We start from the raw sequence: 22,965 nt of genomic DNA on the forward strand, positions 1-22,965 counted from the left end.
TAAGCAAAATGAAAAAAAGAGAATAATAGGAAAAAAATAAAAATAAAGAAATAGGAAGAAAAAAAATAGAACAACATTCTAAAAAGTTAATGTATTATCCGTATCCGTCAAAAGAGAGTAATGAAATGTGTGACTGGAGTAGTTTTGAGCCTATAAAAACAACTGGCATTATCTAACAAATCTTTCATAACATAGGACATGAATCCTATGTTCTGAGGCCCAAAACTACTGTAGAAAAAGACAATCCCTTATGAAGAATCAGCAAATAAAACTAAATTACGTGAGTTTAGGAACGCTTATAAGACCATTCACCAAAATATAGTTTTAATAGTACCCTTGGGCTTATGAAGAAATCATTAATCGCAAATAAGAGCGAAAGAGTATCTTTTAGTAAAAACAGAACATTAGAAGAAGTCATAAAATGAATAGGTAAAACCAAGAGAAGAGTTGAAATTATGAATAATAATTAATAATAGTTGCATTCTATTTCTTACCTTAACATGGTTCTTATAATATCCCTTAAGAACAGGGTTGTTAAAGAAATCATCTTCAAATGGATTGACCACTGTAAGTGCAAGTGAACCATAATATTAGTAGCATTTTGACAATAATTCTCCATAGTAAATAAGTTCCAAAAACAATATAAAACTTAAAATAGAAAGAAAAAAATTTGAATTTTACCAAGAAATTCATTAATCTAAGAGTGGCGCATCCAAATGGTGTAACCATCAAGCTATGGTATGGTTTGAAGATCTACATTCGAACCCACTTCAACCGCTCTGTTAACGAAAAAGAAGAGAAACAGTTGTGTTTCTCGCATGGTGGAGAGGGAGAGAGGAGTAGGGAATTTAGGAAATCGTAAGGGCATTAAAATGGAAAAAAAAATCAATGGTCTCGCTGTTTCTTAACACGTGGAGAGAGAGGAGGGGGAAGAGAGAGAGACGTCAAAAGCAACGGATAAAAAAATCCATGCGTCTAGAGGTGTAATTTTACGAAAGAACAAAATCATTTCTTCAAACAGAAACCAAGCGGAAAAATGAGAACTACACAGAAAACTCAACCATTCGGCTCATCCATGAGATCAGAGAGAGAGAGAGAGAAGGAAAATGTCTATTTTCGTCAGCCGACGAAGAGGAAGTGATCTGCGGAAACCAAATAAATGAATCAGAAGCTGGATTTTTATTGCTTTAAGGGCAATTTACTGAACATCTGCATATAAAAAAAATTGCAAAACAGTAGTCAAGAAAGCCTAACAATCAAAAGATGAAAATTAAAATAAAAGGAGATGAAAGCTCTGATTTAAGATCTCTTACCCCTCCCGATGGGGAATGGAGAAGCGGTGGTTGCTCGACCAGATCAACCCGAACGACAATAGTCTCATTGGAATAGACGACTTGAGTGCTTAGTTGCGTACAGTATGCCGCCTGTGAGAGAGAGAGAGAGAGAGAGAGAGAGAGAGGGGTTTTAGGAATGAAGCAGGTGGTTTTCTTGAGACATAGCCAAATAGGGTTTGGGAAAGAGGAGGCGTGGAAAGAGAAAGACCCAGTGTCGGTTTAGCCAAAAAAAACAAAGGATGGAAAAGAGAGACGTGGCAACCAAAAAAAAGGAACCAAAATCCAGTTCTCTGAACGTCATGATTTACCAAAATAAAGGCAAAAATATCTCCGACGAGTAGAACGACCTTAGACGTGTTAATTTCACAAATTTTACATAGAGAGACGCGTGGAGAGGATGGAATGGCTCTACGTGTTAAATCGAGAGAGAGTTTCCAAACAAATGAAAAAATGCCTTACTTTTCTCTTCTGCTAAAAAATTCAGTAAATATGATATGGTAAGGTCATTTAAAACTTTATAAAATGGGGGTTAATGGGTAAAAGCATATGACAGAGAATGAAGGAGAAAAATCGAGAATTAAAAAAAATTATTCCTTTTTCATATATATATATATATATATTGTAAATCATACGAAAGTTACATAAGGTAGGGACCAGGAGTCCCTCTATATCTTACAACGTATGGGATCCAGGAGATCACCCCCCGGCCATAAGAAAAAGACCAAAAATTCCTGAAGTCACTTCATAATCATCCCATCCTTCGAGTTAGATCCTTCTGAAGCTATCACCAACCAAAAATCAAAATGCCTCCATTACAAGAGTCTCGAGAAACCTTACAAAACCTTGATATATACTTATCAAAACTTGTACAATCTTCTAATAAAGATCTTAAGTAAACTCCCCTTAAGATAAGCATTTTTGTAATTCCAACATAAGTCACTCAATCTCGGATGCAAAAACCTCCTCATCTAGACTGATGGCCGAGAGCTCCTCATCGTTTGGATCATTTTCTTCGGATGCCCTTTTCCGTTTGATCATAGCCTCCAACTTCTGAATCCCCGCCGCCTTATTTGCTTCCCATCGTAAAAGCCTCGGATTCTTTTCATCCGCCAGGAACTTGGTAAAAAACGGTGCTTATGCAAATGAACTTCCAATATTCAATGAAGAACTTTCAAGTTGTCTTCCTACGTCTTCCATGGAATGGTCAATACAAGAGTAGAGCCAAATGTTCATACATATGTTTGATTGATTGATGGTTGTGTTATGCTAGAGCTGGAATTAAAAATGGCTAAAGCATTCAGTGTATGGAATCCTGCAATCCAAGGTATGATTTTGAACAAGTGTGTGCTAGAATTGCTTGAAATTTGTTTGCTCCTTTTTCTTTTTTTCTTTTTTGGGGTGTGTGTGTGTGGGGGGGGGGGGGGGGGGGGGGAGGGGGGCCCGGTATTTGATTTTCCAGAAGAGATGCGATAATTAACTCTTTATTTTCATATTTATATCTGAAATAAATCTTCACACTTAACAAAGGTGTTATGTCGCAGTTGATTGTGCTTTAGATGTCTTAACAGAAGTGAGAGGTGAACCACAGCCCATCAACCCTGATCACTGCAAATCTACAATGCAGGTTTTAAGAGATTAAAACATGATTTTGTATTGTGGAAACTTAATTTGCAGTGTCTTGAACGTTTTAGAATGCTCGTATTTGGTAAGGATTAGAGCTCTATGGATTGGTTGGATATCAACGTGGGAAATGGAAAGTTTCAAATTTCAGTGAAATTTACAGATTTTCAAATTGAATTAGCATTTAGAAGAACAGAAATGGCTATTGCATGAGAGCAGCCACACAGCCTTTCTTTTCAGCAGATTCTGTCTTATTCATTTAATTCATCTGAGGTGGCTGCTCACTCAGCCAGCCACAAACCGAAATCCATTTAGACTGCAAATACAAACTAGCCTAAATGTGCAGTCCTAAACATTGGTTTCACACTGACCATCCAGAACAAACAAAATGTTTAGAGCAAAATCATCTTATAATTACTATTCAAAAAAAGAAAAAAGAAAAAAACATCTTACGATTCTTTCATGACGACAAAACACAAGAACACATTTGCGCTAGAATTGAGAATTAAATCCAAAAACACCCAGAAACCAACTGTGATGTTTTTAGCTTTCTTACACCATTACGTTGACAAAGAAGACATTAAAATGTTGAGGATTTACCGTCTGAAAATTCGAACTTCCATTAAATCTTCGGCCGTTAGCTCGAGAAGATGCACTCATCTCCTACTTCAAGGTTGTTAATATTTGCAAAGTTTCGCCAACCTCCGCAAAAAAAAGTTTTTATATTGCAATTAGGCTTCCTTTGGTGTAATATTCTCACCGGAAATCCTTCTGGATCTTTAAAGGTGATTTGTTTCTTCCCAGACTTTGTCAGCAGACACCACCATTTGTTGGCTATCGCAAACTCTTCCCAGACTTTGTCAGCAGACACCACCATTTGTTGGCTATCGCGAACTCCAACGGAATAATCTGCAACTCAAAAATCCCCAAGTGATACATGATATCTCTTAGGAGTGGATACGTTTAACGAGATTTTATATGGTGTAAGCTGGTAGAGTCCAGTATTTCTCAAAAAAGTAGGATACAGACCATACCATAGGATGATCCAAACCGTCCATTTCATGGGCCACATCTTAAATAGGTCGTGCCCCAAAAATCATTTCCATAGGATGATCATAACCCTCCAATCAATCGAAGCTTCCATAATAAGCAATTCCTCAGTGGATCGGAAGGCTAGGATCATCCTATGGTAATGATTCTTAGGGCACAACCTATTTAAGTCGTGGCCCATCAAATGGACGGTTTGGATCATCCTATGGTGTGGACCATACAATAATTTTTGAAAAGTAGCGGACTATATGGGCTTACACCATATAAAAATTCACATTTAACAACTCAAAAAAGAAGACTTGGGTCGAGATGAGTCAACTCGAAACTCGTGTGAATTGATTCGACTCGCTAGTGAAATGAGTTGTCTGGTGAACAACTCCAGGGCACTGAAAACATGAAATAACTGAGTTAAAAAAGTAAGAACTGCAACACGACCTAAAGAGTGAAAATTTAAATATTCATACCACTGCAACTCACAACATGCAGTGATAACTGATAAGGATATTCATAGAAATGTGCACTCAGTTTTTATGAGTCATCCTTCACACTTTCGAGTTTAACTGGACTTGGTCTACTTCCGGGTAGAGCTGAGTTGAAGGCTTTTGAACAATAACATTGAGTTTTTGCTAAAATAAAGCTATAAGATTGAACCCATAACAGCTCAAATTTCATGACGAAAGCTAAACCCAAATTATCTAAAAATCGATAGAGATTCATCCTGGTCCAGACTCAGATGGAGGTACATGATAACTTCATAGCAAATATTCAAATAGTTCACGTCAAAGTGGAGAAAAGTTTAGACTAACCATGTAGCTCCGGGTTACATTACTTTGATTTATGGTAGCCATGAAGTGAGGAGCTTTGGGCTTGTAACAGCTGCTTCCTTCAAATCCTACCTTTTGTCCTCCTGAATGTGGAACTACAAACGAAAATCACATTCAAACACAATTCGGGTGACGAAGAACCAAAAAAAACCAATTTTAACTATCATTGAAGGATAATAATGCTAACATAAAAAGCGCAGAAAATCCTGAGCACCCATATGTTTTTACTGTAATCCGGACCCTTCATTTATATGCCATATTCTATAGATGACATAACCAGAAATTACACTTCCAAATGAGCTCAATTAAAATGCATTACTGTTTCAACATAGTGGTAAGTAGTGTTTGGTTGCACGGCAGTTCTCTCGAAAAGTAGTGGAAATAGTAGGAGTGTCACACCCAATAAAGAGAGTGAAGAGGCATGTAGAAGAGAGAGAAAGATAGAAAGAAAAGATAAAACTTTTCCACCATTCTTCTACCAAGTGAAAAATGGTAGAAGAATTCTTCTTTCCACCATTTTTCCATCATTCTTCTACCAAGTGTGCAAAAAGGCAATAATGATGTCTAGAACATGTCGGAGAGACAAATGGAACTTCAATGTAACAATGGCAACCAAACATGGATTCGACATTCAATGGCATTTGAAATTCCAATGAATGCCGAGCGTTTGTGGCAACCAAACCGTTAGGGTTTGGGCCTATAGCTATCTCAACCTTGAGGTAGAATGTTCAATCCCAGTTTACCAACCAAAAAAAAAAGAGTGATTCTTTTAGGGAAATGATATCAGTACATATTTTCACAAACCATCTTGTCTTTTAGTATTTAAAGAGCAGTAAAAAGGTTATTACATTTCCCAAAAGTCTCTCAGGAGCCAATTAAAGAAGAAAAGACAGCTGGGTTTGTGTAAATATCAAAATATGGCAGTGCTAATAAAATTTCCCTTTCAAAAAGGCTTCATTTTACTCAAATTTTGGCAGTTAATGAGTCCTAGTCTTTAGGGTGTTTATGTGAGTGGGATTGAACATGTGGATGTGGTCTGTATATGTACTTGAGTTATGTGATGTGGTATGTTTCAATGTATCAATGATTGGCATATGGAGGTTGGTTTCCCTCGAAGAAACTAATTGTACTTGAGTTATGTGATGTGGTATGTTTCAATGGATCAATGATTGGCATATGGAGGTTGGTTTCCCTCGAAGAAACTAATTGACCTTCGTTGATATTCTTTACTGTTTAGAATCTCTATCAAAATAGGGAAGGGCAAGAACAAAGTTGGAGGTCGTGAGCTTCCTTGTTTAGCCTGTGATAATCTCCAAGGAGACTTCGGTTCTCAACTCAACTCAAGTCAACGCATGTAAGCCTTTGTCCCAAACTAGTTGGGGTCGGCTAATGAATCCTTTAGAAAATTTTCATGAAGAAGGTGAAAGAATCTACCCGGCTCAAAATGACTAAGTCTAATCCTGACACTAGTTGGGTTCGTCCAAGGAGACTTCAGTTCTACCACTCGAAAAACACAATCTAGTTATCGAGCACATAACAATTTGGCATCAGAGCCGCGCATGGCTAACCAACGCCTAGATCGCTTGGAAACAAAGATGGGAAACCCTGCGGGTGCACAGGATAGGAAGTTTAAGGAGATGATGGAGTCGATGCTTCAGATGTTTGTTGTTGTCGATACCAAGCTTGACAATGTGACTGGAAGTCGAGAGCAAGGTGAGAACTCTCAGAACTATCCTCTACGTGAGGGAGGAATGACTTCTATGGGGGCGGCTGGTGCTTTTCTGCCCAGAACTATCCTCCATGGCCTCCCACGGCCTTCTAGATCAAACCGACGGCCTTCCAAATCTGGCAACCCCATTGCTATATCTGGCAACCCACGGCCTCCCACACTCTCCACGGCCTCCAGATCTGGCAACCCATGGGCCTCCCACGACCTCCACGGCCTTCCACAACATCCATGACCTCAACAGCCTTCTAGATCTGGCCTCAACGGCCTTCCAAATTCGGCCTCATTGGCCTCCACAGCCTCAAAAATCCGGCGATCATGGCACTCTAAGAAACCAAAATCCTCTACGGCATAACATCAAACAACTGGCGAGCCACACCCAACGCCCCCAATTTTGCATGCACAGAAAGGAGAGTCGTCCAAGCCACAACATTTGATTCAAGCATTTTGTAAAACAGATGGTATGCTGACTCAAAACACTTGCAAACCCCATAAAAATGGACAAGTGCATGATGCATGAATGGGTTTGCATCAAATCCAAGTATAATAATTAGAGAATGAGCAGACCAAAAACCACATAAAATTACCTTCAAGCACAAAATAGCTTATCCATTCAGAACCCATAAAATCCAATGCAAACCAACTTGGGTTCTCTCTCTGAATCGCAAAACAGAGAGATCTGCGAAAGAGAGAGGGATCACGGCACAAAAAGAAGGCGGGGGGGAAGAGATTACAGAGAAAGTAGGAGAGAGGAGTAAAGGAGGGGAGAGAGACACTCTTGTCTCCTCTTTTAAAAAAGGAACCAGATGAGAGTTACTAGAGGCCCGGCGGACAGCTACTGATCTGGCCATTCGCCGGAGAGCGGTGCTTCTCTAGGATCTACATTTTTCTCTTTCAAAGGGCACATTGTTCTGTTGGGTGAAGTGCTTTACTAGATAATCCAAAAGATTAGGTTCGTCGGATAGCATGGGCGGAGTACTGTAACAATACCAGTGTCCATACTTCTACAAAGTGATATGCACCAAAGAGAGAAAAAAAAAAAGAAGCTTTCCAAGAAGAAAAGAAGAAGAGGAAACTCACAAGTTTTTGTAAAGATTCGGTAAAGATGGGCTTTAGAAACTGTGGTTGGTGTGAATAATTTTCCTTCGTTTCCCCATCTGTGGTGACTTCTTCATCATTCATCTGTGTTTTTTTCGACCCCATTTCTCCACTTTATTTTCTGCTTTTCATTCTTTTCCTTAATTATGGCAATTACTATGAAAATACCCTTCATGATTTTTTTACTTTCATGCTAAGCATAAGGGGTATATTAAAACTAAAATTAACTCTTTCAAATAAATTGAATATTTGAATTGGATGAACTGTCTCCATCAATCTCCTCTTCTCACTCTCTCATTGAACCCTAAAATCCATTTGTGGAGCGTTGATTGCTGGTTGAAGTGCTCCATCTCTATTCGCCGTCATGTGACTGCTTCTGTTCTTCGTTATGCGACCATCGACATTATTCACCACGCTTTTTCTTCATAGAAAACTCAAGTAATTAGAATAACTCAAACTATATTCTCTTTGTAGGGGACTGAAAGCACCCTGAAAATTCTTAATAGATGAATGGTTTCAATATTAGAACAAGTAAGCCTCATTTGTACTTCTACCCTCTCATATTTTTACTTGAAAAATATTCGCATGTGCATCCATCATATAACCTCCCTCTTAAGGAACCAAAAATCTTGAATCAACTGGTTAGAGTGTGGAGACAGAAATACAAAATCTTTGCTACTACAACTGTTGGTTGACGAAGCAAGAATTAGATCCTATCCCTTTTGGATGCATATGGAAACAGAGCTCCCACTCTGATCAAATAGGAATTTTCTCGACTTGAGGGCTAATTTTTATGAATGATGATCATCAACACTAAGTAATAGTTTAACATCCTATAATTCAAATAACATCAGTAGATGATCGCATTTAAGAATTGCTAAAATGGGTCATTTCCCTCATTTCCACGAACATTCTCCACAAGACTTCTCTCATTTTTCCCTAGCTGAGAATGAGAAAAACTAAAAAAACCACGAAGAACCTATTCGGCAAACCAGAGACCCATTTCTCCGGGGTCCTACAAAATACAATTCCACGACTCGTAGTGACCGGACAATCTTAGCCGTTTGCCAATGACCCACTTAAACAAGAACAAAGGGTAAAATATGGGCGAAATCAGCCTAATTGAATGGTTAAAAATGCCCATTTGCTGCAATTCTTATGTGCAGGTGTAAAGAGACAGCAGATGGACTAAAGATGTGTCTCACAAATCCTAAGAAACACATAAAAAGAAAATTATCAACGTCTTAAAATTCAAGCAACAAACCCACAAATCTGCATTCATAACATAAAATTACAAAGAGAAGATGAGTATGTCCTCATTCTTTATTTGTACATTACCAGACTGAAATGGAATTGAAATCCATTCCCCAAAACACACTCAAGCACGACTCAAATCCTAAGAAACAAGCAAAAAAAAAAAAGTAAACAGTAAACATCTTAAAATCCAAGCAACAAACCCACAAATATGCTAAATACTCCTAGAACAGTTCTTCCCAAAACACTCACACCTTTGTAGCCAAACACCCCTTCTACAAGTCGAACCGGCGACTTTCCGCTCCATCATTTCAAGTGAAGAACATGTGATTCACAATATCTTTATGTATCTTAGGGAAGCTGCTATGATCGGAAGAAGCTGGGGACAATGATGAAGAAGACGGTGACGAAGTTGAACTTGGCGAATGGAAATCCATTGATTCATGGTAGAGCCGCCCCCTGTAGGCAGCAATATCAGCATAGAACACCGGAGGAACCAACGAAACCGGCTTAGTGCAACGGGAAAATGTGTAACAAAGGTTGTATATGAGCCGTTGTATCTCATCGGAAGAAAACCCATGCTCATCCCAGAGAACATGATAGTGAGTTGGCTTACTTGTGCCAATGATCCCATTATGGCTGCAAAGATAGAAATCAAACCCGTATGGATGAGTGATCGTTGTGTCGATAACTGTCCCTGGAGGGATATTACCAGTCTTTCCACCTTGGCTCTCATCTTGGGGGAAAGCCCTCGTAAGGTGTCTCTTTTGCGCCACCACGAGTGTGATGGTTGGCGAGTAACCATCTGACTCGATCGCCGCCCTAAGATCATGCAGCTCTTCGTTCAGAACCATGTCAAATTGGCCCTCGCTGACCCCATCGCGAAATAAAATAATCTTCGCTGGCTTGATCTTGTTCATACGAGCATAGGCTTCTATAAGCTCCAAACACATCTCACCAAGTTTCTGTATCTTCTCAGTGCGGTGGGGCTGTGCACAGATCCTAGAAGCATATTTGTTTGCATCGGGCCAGTTCATGCTGGCCGCCACGGCAGCAATTGATGGGATTGAAGTGTCGAAACCAGTCGGGTGGTTGACATCAGCACCAATGAAGATAACATGGCGATTATCATCTAGACGAGGGAGGCAATCAGAGAGCCTGACGGTGCTTCCCCCAACCTTGGAATTGATCTTGAGAGCAAGGTTGGCGAGGTATTGGTCTTTGCGCGGGTTGGAGAGGTATCGGTTGCTCAGACAACACTGGGTTATGATTCCAATCTCTGTCTCACAAATTCGCTTGAGAATTTTATACCCGTTGTGTCGCTCTGTCATCACACAGAAAAGAATTTGCAATTGTCCATCGGCACGCTTATGAACATATTTAAGGAGTTCATAGAGTTGATTGTAGTTGGAAAGCACATCCATGTTGGATGGCTGGTAAAAAAGTCTCTCTTCCATCCGGATACCAAGCTCGCTGCAACGTCGGGCCAGATCTTGAGGAAATGATTGAACCATCGGTTTGTCCCATTTACCTGTGGATTTTTGGCTAAAGTCAAGGACTGCCCATCGCGAGATCTGCTTGCCTTCCAGAACTTTGTTCTTAAGGAGGTTCCATTGGCCATCTACTTGAGGTGTGAATCTGCTATATTGCTCCCTGGCATCACGGACTATCAAATTGGGTTGTTTGAGAACCCGGCCGGTCACTTCTGTCATCTCCATGGCCACAGCAATACCAAAATGTTCGGCAATATCTCCCCTATTAACAATAAAAATTAGGAGAACAAGAAAACGGTTAGATCATATATAAGCTAACATCATTACTTATGGAAAAACCAAATAATAACCAAAGAAAGAAAATTCAAATAGGCGATGAAGTGTTTTGTGCATACCCACACGGTCCATCAGTTGCACTAACCATGTCACAAATCAGCTTCTTTCGATTGCTCGGCGAAGTCATAGCAATTCCCTTTAGCTTTCGTTCACCATCATTATGCAAGGACTCCCTTGGATATCTCTGTCCTTCCACCAATTCACAAAATTCCATAGGGACATAATTTGTCCTCTTGTTCTTTGTCAAATCCAAGCAAGGAAGATGCTTATACACGATATCCTTTTCATATTTCTCTTTAAAATAATCCACAAGTCCCACCTCTCTATTAGAATTCTTGTTTTCAGGATCATCAAGCGAAAATTTTATATCATTCGCCCTGAGTTTTGTTAGCCCCATAACCATGTATCTTTGGTTAGTATTCCTATGGATCACCGTCACCTTCAATCCTTTCAAGGCACTCTCAATGTTTCTCAATAAGTAGTTATTACTCAATGGTTTACTAACTTCAAAAGATATACCCAAGTGTTCCTGCAAAAATGTTAGTACTGGCACACATTTCCGAAACGGCATCGCAGAGTAATCAAGACACAGGGCTAGACACTGAGAGGTGGGCTTCAGGCTCTGTCGAAACCCTCTAGAGGCTATAATTCCCCTACCGAGTTCGCAATCTCTCTCCATTTCTTTAGAGTAAAAGCACCCACCAGCCAAAATTCGAGTCCTACTTGGGTTTTCTCTCATGACCACATCCATTCCTTGTAAGATCTCACGCGGGATTGATGATTGAATCCCTTCATAGAGCCTTCTAAGCTCTAGAGAATTTACTAGCTTTATAGTGAAAGCATAAGTACGAGGACTGACATCCTCTCCCTTGGACACTGTCACTTGAAATCTTCCAGTCGGTAGTTCTACTGCACTGTAGATGTTCTTCTTTCCATCATAGGCTATTGATGATCTTGGAAACTCTGTTGGGTTTTCAGAAAATAACTTGTTCTTTATCATAAGCGCATCCGACTTAGAAACAATAGCATTGGGTCTCGATGGTTCCTCAAGTTTGATGTCAATATCATAGTGACGGATGATCATTTGGGGGTTGACTTTGACCTTAAAGTGGTTGATGAGCAGGTTGATCCGTCTGATTGCAGACTGCCCACCCTTGTCCGGGCGTTTTATCGGTACTCCACCACTAATTTCTGGCTGTGGGGGCCGCTGTGATTGAGAAATATTCATGGCTTTTAATTCTGAAGTGAGGAGACCTGTGAATAGATAGATAAATCAGCTAATCTTTTAAAATCATGAATCAAAATTCGAAAATAAGTGAGGCAATGACAGTTTCAACTAATGTATAAAGCATACTGCATAACAAGGAAGAATCCATTGTCATATAACTGCGACTGAAAACAGGTGATTTTGTAGTCAACAGACGTCAGATTTCAATACAAGGGCTATTGAAAGTAAAGAAGAACTTGAATGAGATGCAATCGCAAACAGAACAAGAATCCATTCTAGAAGCAATCCTCATCTATGATTTTACATGCTATATAAAGCAAACTAATTCATATAAGCAGACTGCCCACCCTTGTCCGGGCGTTTTATCGGTACTCCACCACTAATTTCTGGCTGTGGGGGCCGCTGTGATTGAGAAATATTCATGGCTTTTAATTCTGAAGCGAGGAGACCTGTGAATAGATAGATAAATCAGCTAATCTTTTAAAATCATGAATCAAAATTCGAAAATAAGTGAGGCAATGACAGTTTCAACTAATGTATAAAGCATACTGCTTAACGAGGAAGAATCCATTGTCATATAACTGCGACTGAAAACAGGTGATTTTGTAGTCAACAGACGTCAGATTTCAATACAAGGGCTATTGAAAGTAAAGAAGAACTTGAATGAGATGCAATCGCAAATAGAACAAGAATCCATTATAGAAGCAATCCTCATCTATGATTTTACATGCTATATAAAGCAAACTAATTCATATAAATAGTCCTGTTTGATTGTAAATTAGAAATCCTATTTAAGTATTCATAATATTTATTTCCAAAATGGCCTGATCGTATTGAAAATTTGAAATACTGATTATTATACTGCTTACTAATGCACCAACCAGCTGCTCACCCATTGGATGACTTTCTCAAACTGCCATAATGAAGAAAACTGATTCTTTATATACCCATGTTAGTAATGTAGGCGTTTGGTATTTTTTTTTTTATCTTCAACATTGTAAAGAAAATAACATGATTTTTGCTCAGTGCATTTCACATTGTTCTCAGTGCATTTTTTTTTTCAATATTAGTCTCTGTAAAAATACATGAACCTATTGAAAACGAAAAAAAATATGTCCCTTTTTAAAGATCAGTGAAAAGAGAAAACTCTAAATTAAAAAATTCGTAAAATTCAATAATTATTGAAATCTATAAAAATTAGAGTTCTTTTATTTGCCAATCCTTTCTCGTCTTTAAATGTTTTTATCCATAGAAAAATAGAAAAATACCAAAAAATCAACCAAGAAAAAAGGAAATTTAAAACAAAAAGAAAAAAAGATTTATTCAAATATGTTACATTAAAATTTAGTCTGAAATAAAATAGAAAATATGAGAATTAAAAATAAACTTTAAAAGAACAAGTAGACAAAAAATTAGAAATATGAAGAAATGAAAAGTTGAAAAATGTCCCAAATTGATAAAAATAAAAAGCAGTAGAAACAAAAAAAAATACTGCTTTAGTACATGTATTGTGTATATTACATAAAAGTTTAATGCAGAATAAAAAAAAGATAAAAATAAGAATTAAATAACTGAAATTTAGTAAAATAAGCAGACATAAGAATCTAATTTTACAGAATTTTACATGTAATTTTATGAATTGTTGTATATGTATTGTGTATCATTCAAATGTTATCATTCTTTGACATTTTCTAGACTCTGATGGATTTATTTATTTATTTTGATTTCATGCATTGATAAATGTAAAGCTTCTTTTAAATATTAATTACTTTCTGAATGTAAATTTCTTTATAGCTAATAACTATTGGGAAAATTATTAAAAAAATGCAAACTTTTGCTGAAATTGTGAATAAGGGTAGAGTTTTCAAAATCATGAAAGAGGAGCTGTCAGGTACTTTTTAAGCTCCCTTAGGACAAGAATACCCTTCTTGCTTTTCCCTCCACCTTTTAGGGCTCTAATCCCAATGCCCTTTCACCTCCAACTTTTTTTAATAATTTTTCCATAAATAAATAATAAAAGGGAGGAGTGTTATTGACTTAGAGTCACGTGGGCGCATCACCCTGACACGCTAGTCATGGTGATGCTTTCTGTATTTTGTCCTTTTCTCGGATTCTTTTCAAGCATAAATTTGGGCCCTTAAATCTGAGATTCAAGAAAAGTTTTCAACTGTACCCTACCTTTTCTCAGCGTTCCGGACGCAAGGGTACTGGTTTCGTAACAATCTGAGACCTGTAGGTTGCTTTTCCGCGAATCTCTGCTTTTCTTGGGCACTGGATATTCCAACTTTTCTTGGGTTTAGGATCATAAACAGAAAAATTTCTAAACTGTACCCTAAAGTTTTTCGGCATTTTGGACACAATGGTATAATTTTCAGAACAATCTGAGATCAGTGTACCTTAGGTATCAGTTTCGGTCCGATTGGATTAATGGAACCACTATGGTAGCACAGTTTTAAATTTTGGAACCACTATCTTGGAAACGGAACTACTATTTCTGACTTAGGAACCACTCTTTTCATACTGAAACCACTCTTTTGATATTGGAACCACTCTTTTCATAATGAAAAAGCCACTCTTTTCATACTAGAACCACTCTTTTGATATTAGAACCACTCTTTTCATAACGGAACCACTCTTTTGATATTGGAACCACTCTTTTCATCATAGAACCACTCTTTTCACATTGGAATCACTCTTTTCACATTAGAACCATTCTTTTCATACTTGAACCACTTCGTTGGAGAGTCCGAATGACCTTTCGGACTTCCGATAGGAGACCAGTAGTTTGAGATGGAAATGGTACCCAACCGGGAGTCCGAAGAAAATAATTGGAAGTCCGAGTCGGACTCTCGATTGGGTATACTTCCATCATAAACTACTTGACTCCTATCGGAAGTCCGAAAGGTCATTCGGACTCCCGAACGAAATGGTTCCAGTATTAAAAGAGTGGTTCTAGTATTAAAAGAATGATTCCTATGTGAGAAATAGTAGTTCCAATATCAAAAGAGTGGTTCCATAATCAAAGATGTGGTTCCAGTATGAAAAGAGTGCCAAAATCAAAATTGATGTTCGAAAACATGTACACCTCCAGCCAAATAGTGGCTACAAGGTCTAAATTCTACCAATGTAAGTATCATGTGCAGCAACAAAGGTCTCCAAAACAATGCGAGTTTGTCCAAGGATGCAAGGTCAACATTTTGAGTGTTTCCAAGTGTGGTTCCGACGTATAAATATTGGTTCCAAGTGTTTACTGACTGATTATGAGTGTTTAAACCACTAATGATACACTCATGATCACTTTTACAACCAATGGAATACTATTACAATGTATGAAGCACTATTTACACTCTTGGAACCACTATTTAATCAATTGAAACCGCTAAATTGTAGTTCCGAGGTCTACATAATGGTTCCAAGTGTATACATACTGATTATGAGTGCCTAAACCACTATTAATACACTCATTATCACTTTTACAACCAATGAAATACTATTACAATGTATGAACCCCAATTTACACTATTGGGACCATAATTTACACCCTTGGAACCACTATTTAATCAATCGAAACTACTAAATTGTGGTTCCGATGTCTACATAATGGTCCTGATTGTATACATACTGATTATGAGTACATAAACCACTATTAATACACTCATGATCACTTTTGTAACCAATGAAATACTATTTTAATGTATGAACCCCTACTTTTACACTTGAAACCATAATTTACACTCTTGGAACCACTATTTAATCAATCGAAACCACCAAATTGTGGTTCCGATATCTACATAATGGCTCCGATTGTAAACATACTGATTTTGAGTACCTAAACCACTATTAATACACTCATGATCACTTTTGGAACCACTGAAATATTATTACAATGTATGAACCCCTATTTACACTCTTGGAACTATAATTTACACTCTTGGAACTACTATTTAATCAATTGAAACCACTAAATTGTGGTTCCGAGGTCTACATAATGGTTCCAACTGTATACATGTGTTGTTCTGAGTGTTTAAACCTATCTTTGATAATGTTTACAACCATTGAACCATTGAGAGAGAGAAGTCAAAACATACATGTAACCAAACAAAGACACTACTGTAAAGAGGATGAAAATAAATAATCAGTATGTATATACTCATTATCACTTTTACAACCAATGAAATACTATTACAATGTATGAACCCCAATTTACACTATTGGGACCATAATTTACACCCTTGGAACCACTATTTAATCAATCGAAACTACTAAATTGTGGTTCCGAGGTCTACATAATGGTCCTGATTGTATACATACTGATTATGAGTACATAAACCACTATTAATACACTCATGATCACTTTTGTAACCAATGAAATACTATTTTAATGTATGAACCCCTACTTTTACACTTGAAACCATAATTTACATTCTTGGAACCACTATTTAATCAATCGAAACCATCAAATTGTGGTTCCGATGTCTACATAATGGCTCCGATTGTAAACATACTGATTTTGAGTACCTAAACCACTATTAATACACTCATGATCACTTTTGGAACCACTGAAATATTATTACAATGTATGAACCCCTATTTACACTCTTGGAACCATAATTTACACTCTTGGAACTACTATTTAATCAATTGAAACCACTAAATTGTGGTTCCGAGGTCTACATAATGGTTCCAACTGTATACATGTGTTGTTCTGAGTGTTTAAACCTATCTTTGATAATGTTTACAACCATTGAACCATTGAGAGAGAGAAGTCAAAACATACATGTAACCAAACAAAGACACTACTGTAAAGAGGATGAAAATAAATAATCAGTATGTATACACTCATTATCACTTTTACAACCAATGAAATACTATTACAATGTATGAACCCCAATTTACACTATTGGGACCATAATTTACACCCTTGGAACCACTATTTAATCAATCGAAACTACTAAATTGTGGTTCCGAGGTCTACATAATGGTCCTGATTGTATACATACTGATTATGAGTACATAAACCACTATTAATACACTCATGATCACTTTTGTAACCAATGAAATACTATTTTAATGTATGAACCCCTACTTTTACACTTGAAACCATAATTTACATTCTTGGAACCACTATTTAATCAATCGAAACCACCAAATTGTGGTTCCGATGTCTACATAATGGCTCCGATTGTAAACATACTGATTTTGAGTACCTAAACCACTATTAATACACTCATGATCACTTTTGGAACCACTGAAATATTATTACAATGTATGAACCCCTATTTACACTCTTGGAACCATAATTTACACTCTTGGAACTACTATTTAATCAATTGAAACCACTAAATTGTGGTTCCGAGGTCTACATAATAGTTCCAACTGTATACATGTGTTGTTCTGAGTGTTTAAACCTATCTTTGATAATGTTTACAACCATTGAACCATTGAGAGAGAGAAGTCAAAACATACATGTAACCAAACAAAGACACTACTGTAAAGAGGATGAAAATAAACCAAATCATAAAAAACAGAAAAACATGAAAAGAACATGTAAAACCTAAGTAAGTGGAGGAGAATGGACCAACCGGAGCATATGTTTATCACCTAAAGCAAACTAAAGAGAACCAATGGAGTTTCTCACGCTTGGATGGCTTGGGGAAGAAGAAGGGAAAAGGTGAAAAGGGGGTAGGTGAAAAGGGCATGGGGATTAGAGCTAAAAGGTGGAGGGAAAAGCAGGGAGGGTATTCTTGTCCTAAAGCACTCTAAAAGTACTTGACAACCCCTCTTTTATGATTTTCAACTCTACCCTTGATTCACAATTTCAGCAAATGTTTGCATTTTTTTAATAATTTTCCCATAATTATTTTATGTAAGTAAATATCTCTACAGCTTAGAGATGTAATTTTATTTTTTTTATAGTTGTTAAAATACGTACATTTTAAGGCTCCATTTCTACTCATAAAACAAAACTTACTCATAAAGCCACATGTTTTTGTGCGGTTTTCCTGTAGAATATTAATTCCAAAACACCCCTACTATTTATCATAAAATCCATCACATTGAAAATTTCCAATCCTAATTATAAAAAATTTTATGATATTTTTACTCATAAAAATTTAATCCTAAAAGCACGTATTTTCATTAGGTTCTCTTGCAACTGTTAATCCCAAGACGACCCAAAGATTTTGCACACCAATCATAACATACAGCAAAAGCAAATAATATTGAAAATGAAGAGAACCATCTAATTAAAAAACAATTTCTTAGATAAATAAATATTCCAAATATTTTATTTTAATTCTAACAAAAAAGAAGAAGAAATCACTCTTAAGGCCCTGTTTGGATTAACCGCAGTTGATCCTTCAATTTAGAAAGAAATCCCTCTAAATAAGTCATAATCAGATCCTTTCCCTTCTAAATCATATAAACAAAAAAAAAATCAAGAAAAAATTTCCGTCAGGAAATATTTTTCCTGCAATCCAAACAGGGTCTAAATGATGGAAGAAATGAAAATTACCAGGTGTGCTCCAAGCACCAGCAGGATTGTGCTGAGGATTTCCTCCTCTACCTCCGGGCCCACCACCATGGCCAGAAAAACTTCCTCCAGTATTTCCTCCTCCGGCACCACCATGGCCGGAAAAACTTGCTCCAGGATTTCCTCCTCCGGCACCGCCATGGCCGGAAAAACTTGCTCCAGGATTTCCTCCTCCGGCACCGCCATAGCCTGAAAAACTTGCGCCGGGGCTCCCTCGGCCGGAATTCGTCTGTGGATTCTGCACATTTGCTCTCCCTCTCCCTCTCCCTCTTCCTCTAGACCCCGTGGCTCGTCCTCGACTAGATTGATTTTCCATTACAACAACTTGCAACAAAACAGAGACTTAGTTATTCTTTGTTTTCGGTGGAAGAAAAATGAAGGAAACACGCGGGTATTATAGGGAGCAGGAAAGAGAGATGTAATGACTAAACTGCCCTCTTGTTTGCTTCCTAAGTTTCCTCACTATTCCCAAATTTTTTACGTAAATATGCTGATCAATCTTCCAGTAGAAAAGATTCACATCCAACGGGTGTAAATCTACGATCAATCTTCTAGTACCTTCCATCCGATCCGATCTGCATTGATTGGATCCTTACAACTCTAAAGTTTCTACTGAAAGAAGCTTTTGCTTCACACACTGTACGTGTTTGCGTAACCGGTGGGGCCCACAATGACGGTAGTTTAGGAAAGAAGTATCTTGTGGGCCCGTTACAAACCGCGTTCACTATTTGTTATGGGTCGCTATCCCCGCCCCTTTTCCCTCCAACTTCCTATCTGCTTTCTTTTTCTTTTGCCTCCCTTTCTTTTCTACTTTTTTTCAAAATTATTCTCTTTGCGTTTTGTTGCTGTGGCTTGCTAGGGCCACGGATCACAAATCAACGGCTACAATTTTACCATGTGTATGATTCTACAGGAGAGAGATATTCCAAAACTATTTTTCCTTGGATTCGTTCTTTACCTGCTTTCTGTCACTTTCCCTTGGATAGTTGTCAAGTGTTGAGTCAAAGTTCTTTTTTACACGCTTTCAAAGTACAGTAGTTAAATAAATAAAAAAAGGGAAAAATACACTTAGACCCCGTGGTTTCTCACACATTCAACTTAACCCCTAATGTTAACAAAGTTACAAGTAGACCTGTGGTTTCAATTTGTATAAAGTAGGCCTCCTAAGTTGACGGTTCATCCATAGATTGAAAGGTTAGGATGATCTGATAGAGCTGATTTTTTGGGCACACCCTATCTATGTCCTGGCCTATCAAATGAATGCTTTGGATCATCCAAACAATGTGTGCCCATATCCGAATCCAAAAACACAGTGGGCCCACATTGTTTGGATGATCCAAAGCGTTCATTTGATGGACCCTGACATAAATAGGTTGTGCCTAAAAAATTAGCTCCATCGGATCATCCTAATCTTTCAATCTGTGGGCAAACCGTCAACTGAGGGGTCTACCTTACACAAATTGAAACTATAGGAGATCTACTTTGTAATTTTTTAAACATTAGGGGTTAAGTTGAATGTGTTAGAAACCACATGGGTCTAAGTGTATTTTTTCCCTTAAAAGAATAAAGAAATTGAAAACAAGTAAAGTTGGACCTAGGAAACTTCGAGACTTTGTCGTTAAGAAATTTCAACCCTAAAGTGTTTACTCGAGTACTCAAGCGAGTCAATATCAAGTTTGACTTGGATAGATAAAAATTGATTAATTGTAACCATGGTTTTAATTTCTGCAGAAAATTTTGGATTTCGGTTTAGCCCCAAACCAAAATTTGGCAAAATCCGAAATATAGGGTTTTACCAAATTTTGGCTGAAATTCGAGAAATTGATTTTTTTTTAAAATATAGGAATCCGAAATTTCGGGCTTTACCAAATTTTGGCATAAATTTTTAGGACATTTCAGCCGAAATTTTAAGTTGATTTTTTTAAATAAATAAATAAATATATATTCCGAAATTTGGGCCAAAATTACTGAAATTTGGAAATTAATCCGAAACAGAAATTTGGGCCGAAATTTTGGTTTCGGTTTAAGTCAGTACCAAAATTTGGGCCGAAATTGTCGGTTTCGGTCAGTACCAAAATTTGGGCCGAAATTTCGATTTCGGATAGTACCAAAATTTAATCCAAAACAGAAATTTAAAACCATGATTGTAACACAATAACTTGGAAATTAAAATTTGATTAGTTGTAATATAATAATTAGGAAAAATAATAAGAAAAAAAATAAAGAAAGTAATTTCTGTAAAAGATCACCTCTTGCTTCAAATATTATAAAAAGCCACCTCATGTTTCAAATATTATCCAAGACCACCTCAAGCGTGGCCATATTTTGCATAAAAATATGCAAAAGACCACTTGATGTCAAATTTCTAAAAGAAGTGTATATTTTTTCTATCTGTCATTCGGCAACTGAGATCAACTTAGATCCTAAGAGAAAGTTTGTTTCTCCTCTAGTGTTGGGATCTAACTTGCCACCTCAAGGTTGATATACAATGCCTCAACCATTGAGTTACAGGCCCGACCGGCCATCTTTCTAAGATAGTGTGAGTCGTTTAAGGGTATTTTGCATATCCTTGACAATTTGCATCTCTCCTAGTATACTTCTCCTTCCGAAATAGTGTCTATCACCTTTCAAGACATTGTGAGTCGTTTATGTTAGAGATTTTTAAAAGGGATTTGCTAGTGTTCAGTGCAAAAGGTATTTCGCGGATTGCATGAGAGAGCAGCCACATAGGCACACTTTCAAACAGATTTGTCATTATTCATGAGGTGGCTACGCTCTCATGCAAAAGAAATTCTGCAAAATGCCTTTTGCGATAGACCCTAGCAAATCACTTTTTAAAATAAAAGAATTTTGAGAAAGATTTTGAAAATAAAAAGGTTTTATTTTGAAAAATGGGAGCTTTTGAAATATCTGAGTGATTGTTGGAAGACCAAAAGCTTAGACACGCATTCGCAAATGAGAAGAGTGGAGAGAGGTTAATAAATATCCCTTCAGTACTCTTCTCTCTTGTTTAAAAAACGCATGCCTTTTTTAAATGGTGTGACCACGGCGCGGGTTGTAGGCCACATGGGTGGGCAGTGGACCGGACCGCATGATTGGGACTAGTTGCGTACCAATGATCGAATCTCAATCAGGGTAATCCGGACCTCAGGTTAGCTATTGATCGTGATCAAACGGTGAATTGACCGTTACGGGGAGGACCAGGGTTTTACACTGGTCAACCATCGTGATTACAGTTGATCTAGATCAGTGTCATAATCGGATGCGATCTAACGATCAGATTTTAGCCCGATCGAGTACCATTTGAACGTGCAATTCATACAGAAAAGACGCCTGCAGGTCTGTAGAAAGACTAGAAACTCCGTATTTAGAACACCATACGAGACTCCAAGAGGAGACTTTCAAATTTAAAATTTCTAAAGCATTTCTATATTCTATTGAAACCTTTCTAAGATTTCTTTGCACTCTTTTTGTCGTTTTATCTCTGGTTTACTATTATTCTACAAGAACATGAACCAGTTTCTCAGATTAGCAAATCCAAAGGCGTTTTGGGTTTTCGTTTGTGCATTGCATCAACAAGACAACATAGGTGAATTTTCTACCTGGCTTCATTTTATCTCGGAGGCAAATTTACTCAATGACGTATTTTTTAACAAAAGATAACCCACTGGCTGAATTTTGAATCCTACTTGGGTTGACTGTGATGAACACATCCATTCCTCGTAAGATCTCTTGTTTGCTTGCATAATAGCTGAGCTTTCCTAGGGGTTTTACTTGGGTTTTGGAAGCCACGTCATCTAAAGCCCTAGTTTAGTTGCTATTAGGGGGGATGAAATCCCCGAAGACCACTAGGGAGGTCTCTGGTTGTCACCTGCTTGTGAGGGTACATGGCATGTCAGCAAACTCCCAACAAAATCCAAGCAATGAAGGTGGTTTTTTTTGCTTGGATTTTCTTGGGATTGATGCTTTTTCTTTATTCCTCTCTCTTCTCTGTATATTGGTAACGACACCCCTACCACTACTTTACGAGGTTGACAACCAAACACTACTTACCACTATTCTACGAGGCAACTACAAGTCCTCCCTGTTGACTACTTACACAACTACTCTATGTCTCTACGAGGTAACTACTTGCAACCAAACTGACCCTATATGAAGTCCTCAACTTGGACACTCATTTTGGATCTTCCCGCTTGTAGTTCGGCTGTACTGTAGATGTTTTCGCCGTCATTTTGAATCTTGAAAACTGTGTTGGGTTTTCAGAAAATAAATTGTTCTTTATCATAAGCACATGCATCTTATAAACAGTCATAGCATCGGACCTGGATGATTTCTTAGTGGAGGCTGCTCATTTTGGTTCCTTTTATATTTTTTCATTTATTATTAGGGATTTGCTAGGGACCATTGCAGAAGGCATTTCGCAGAACGGCTGTTGCATGAGAGGAGCCACCTCATGAATAAGACAAAATC

At 37.6% G+C, this 22,965-nt stretch overlaps 1 protein-coding gene and 1 long non-coding RNA gene across 5 annotated transcripts; both read right to left on the reverse strand.

Moving 5' to 3' along the window:
- LOC143883387 (uncharacterized) lies at window positions 1-1,654 on the reverse strand. Its single transcript, XR_013252373.1, has 3 exons — window positions 1,314-1,654; window positions 682-1,142; window positions 1-565 (listed from the first exon to the last, which is right to left on the reverse strand). It is a non-coding gene; the product is annotated as an uncharacterized LOC143883387 (long non-coding RNA).
- Window positions 1,655-3,799: 2,145 nt separating this feature from the next.
- Window positions 3,800-18,846, reverse strand: AGO2 (Argonaute family protein). Of its 4 annotated transcripts, XM_077388386.1 has the most exons (7): window positions 18,478-18,846; window positions 12,311-12,412; window positions 10,795-11,989; window positions 7,635-10,661; window positions 4,811-4,923; window positions 4,324-4,390; window positions 3,800-3,863 (listed from the first exon to the last, which is right to left on the reverse strand). In XM_077388386.1, exons 1-4 carry the CDS (start codon window positions 18,809-18,811, stop codon window positions 9,218-9,220), a joined length of 3,075 nt encoding a protein of 1,024 aa, XP_077244501.1. In that variant the 5' UTR covers window positions 18,812-18,846; the 3' UTR covers window positions 3,800-3,863; window positions 4,324-4,390; window positions 4,811-4,923; window positions 7,635-9,217. The 4 variants fall into 4 exon arrangements, with proteins under 4 accessions (XP_077244501.1, XP_077244499.1, XP_077244500.1 ...); XM_077388384.1 differs by lacking the exon at window positions 4,324-4,390; XM_077388385.1 differs by having other exon boundaries at window positions 3,800-4,390.
- Window positions 18,847-22,965: the final 4,119 nt, after the last annotated feature.

Source organism: Tasmannia lanceolata, unplaced genomic scaffold, assembly GCF_043159265.1.
Source record: "Tasmannia lanceolata isolate RefF3 unplaced genomic scaffold, GAP_Taslan_0.1 ptg000008l, whole genome shotgun sequence".
NCBI lineage: Eukaryota > Viridiplantae > Streptophyta > Magnoliopsida > Canellales > Winteraceae > Tasmannia > Tasmannia lanceolata.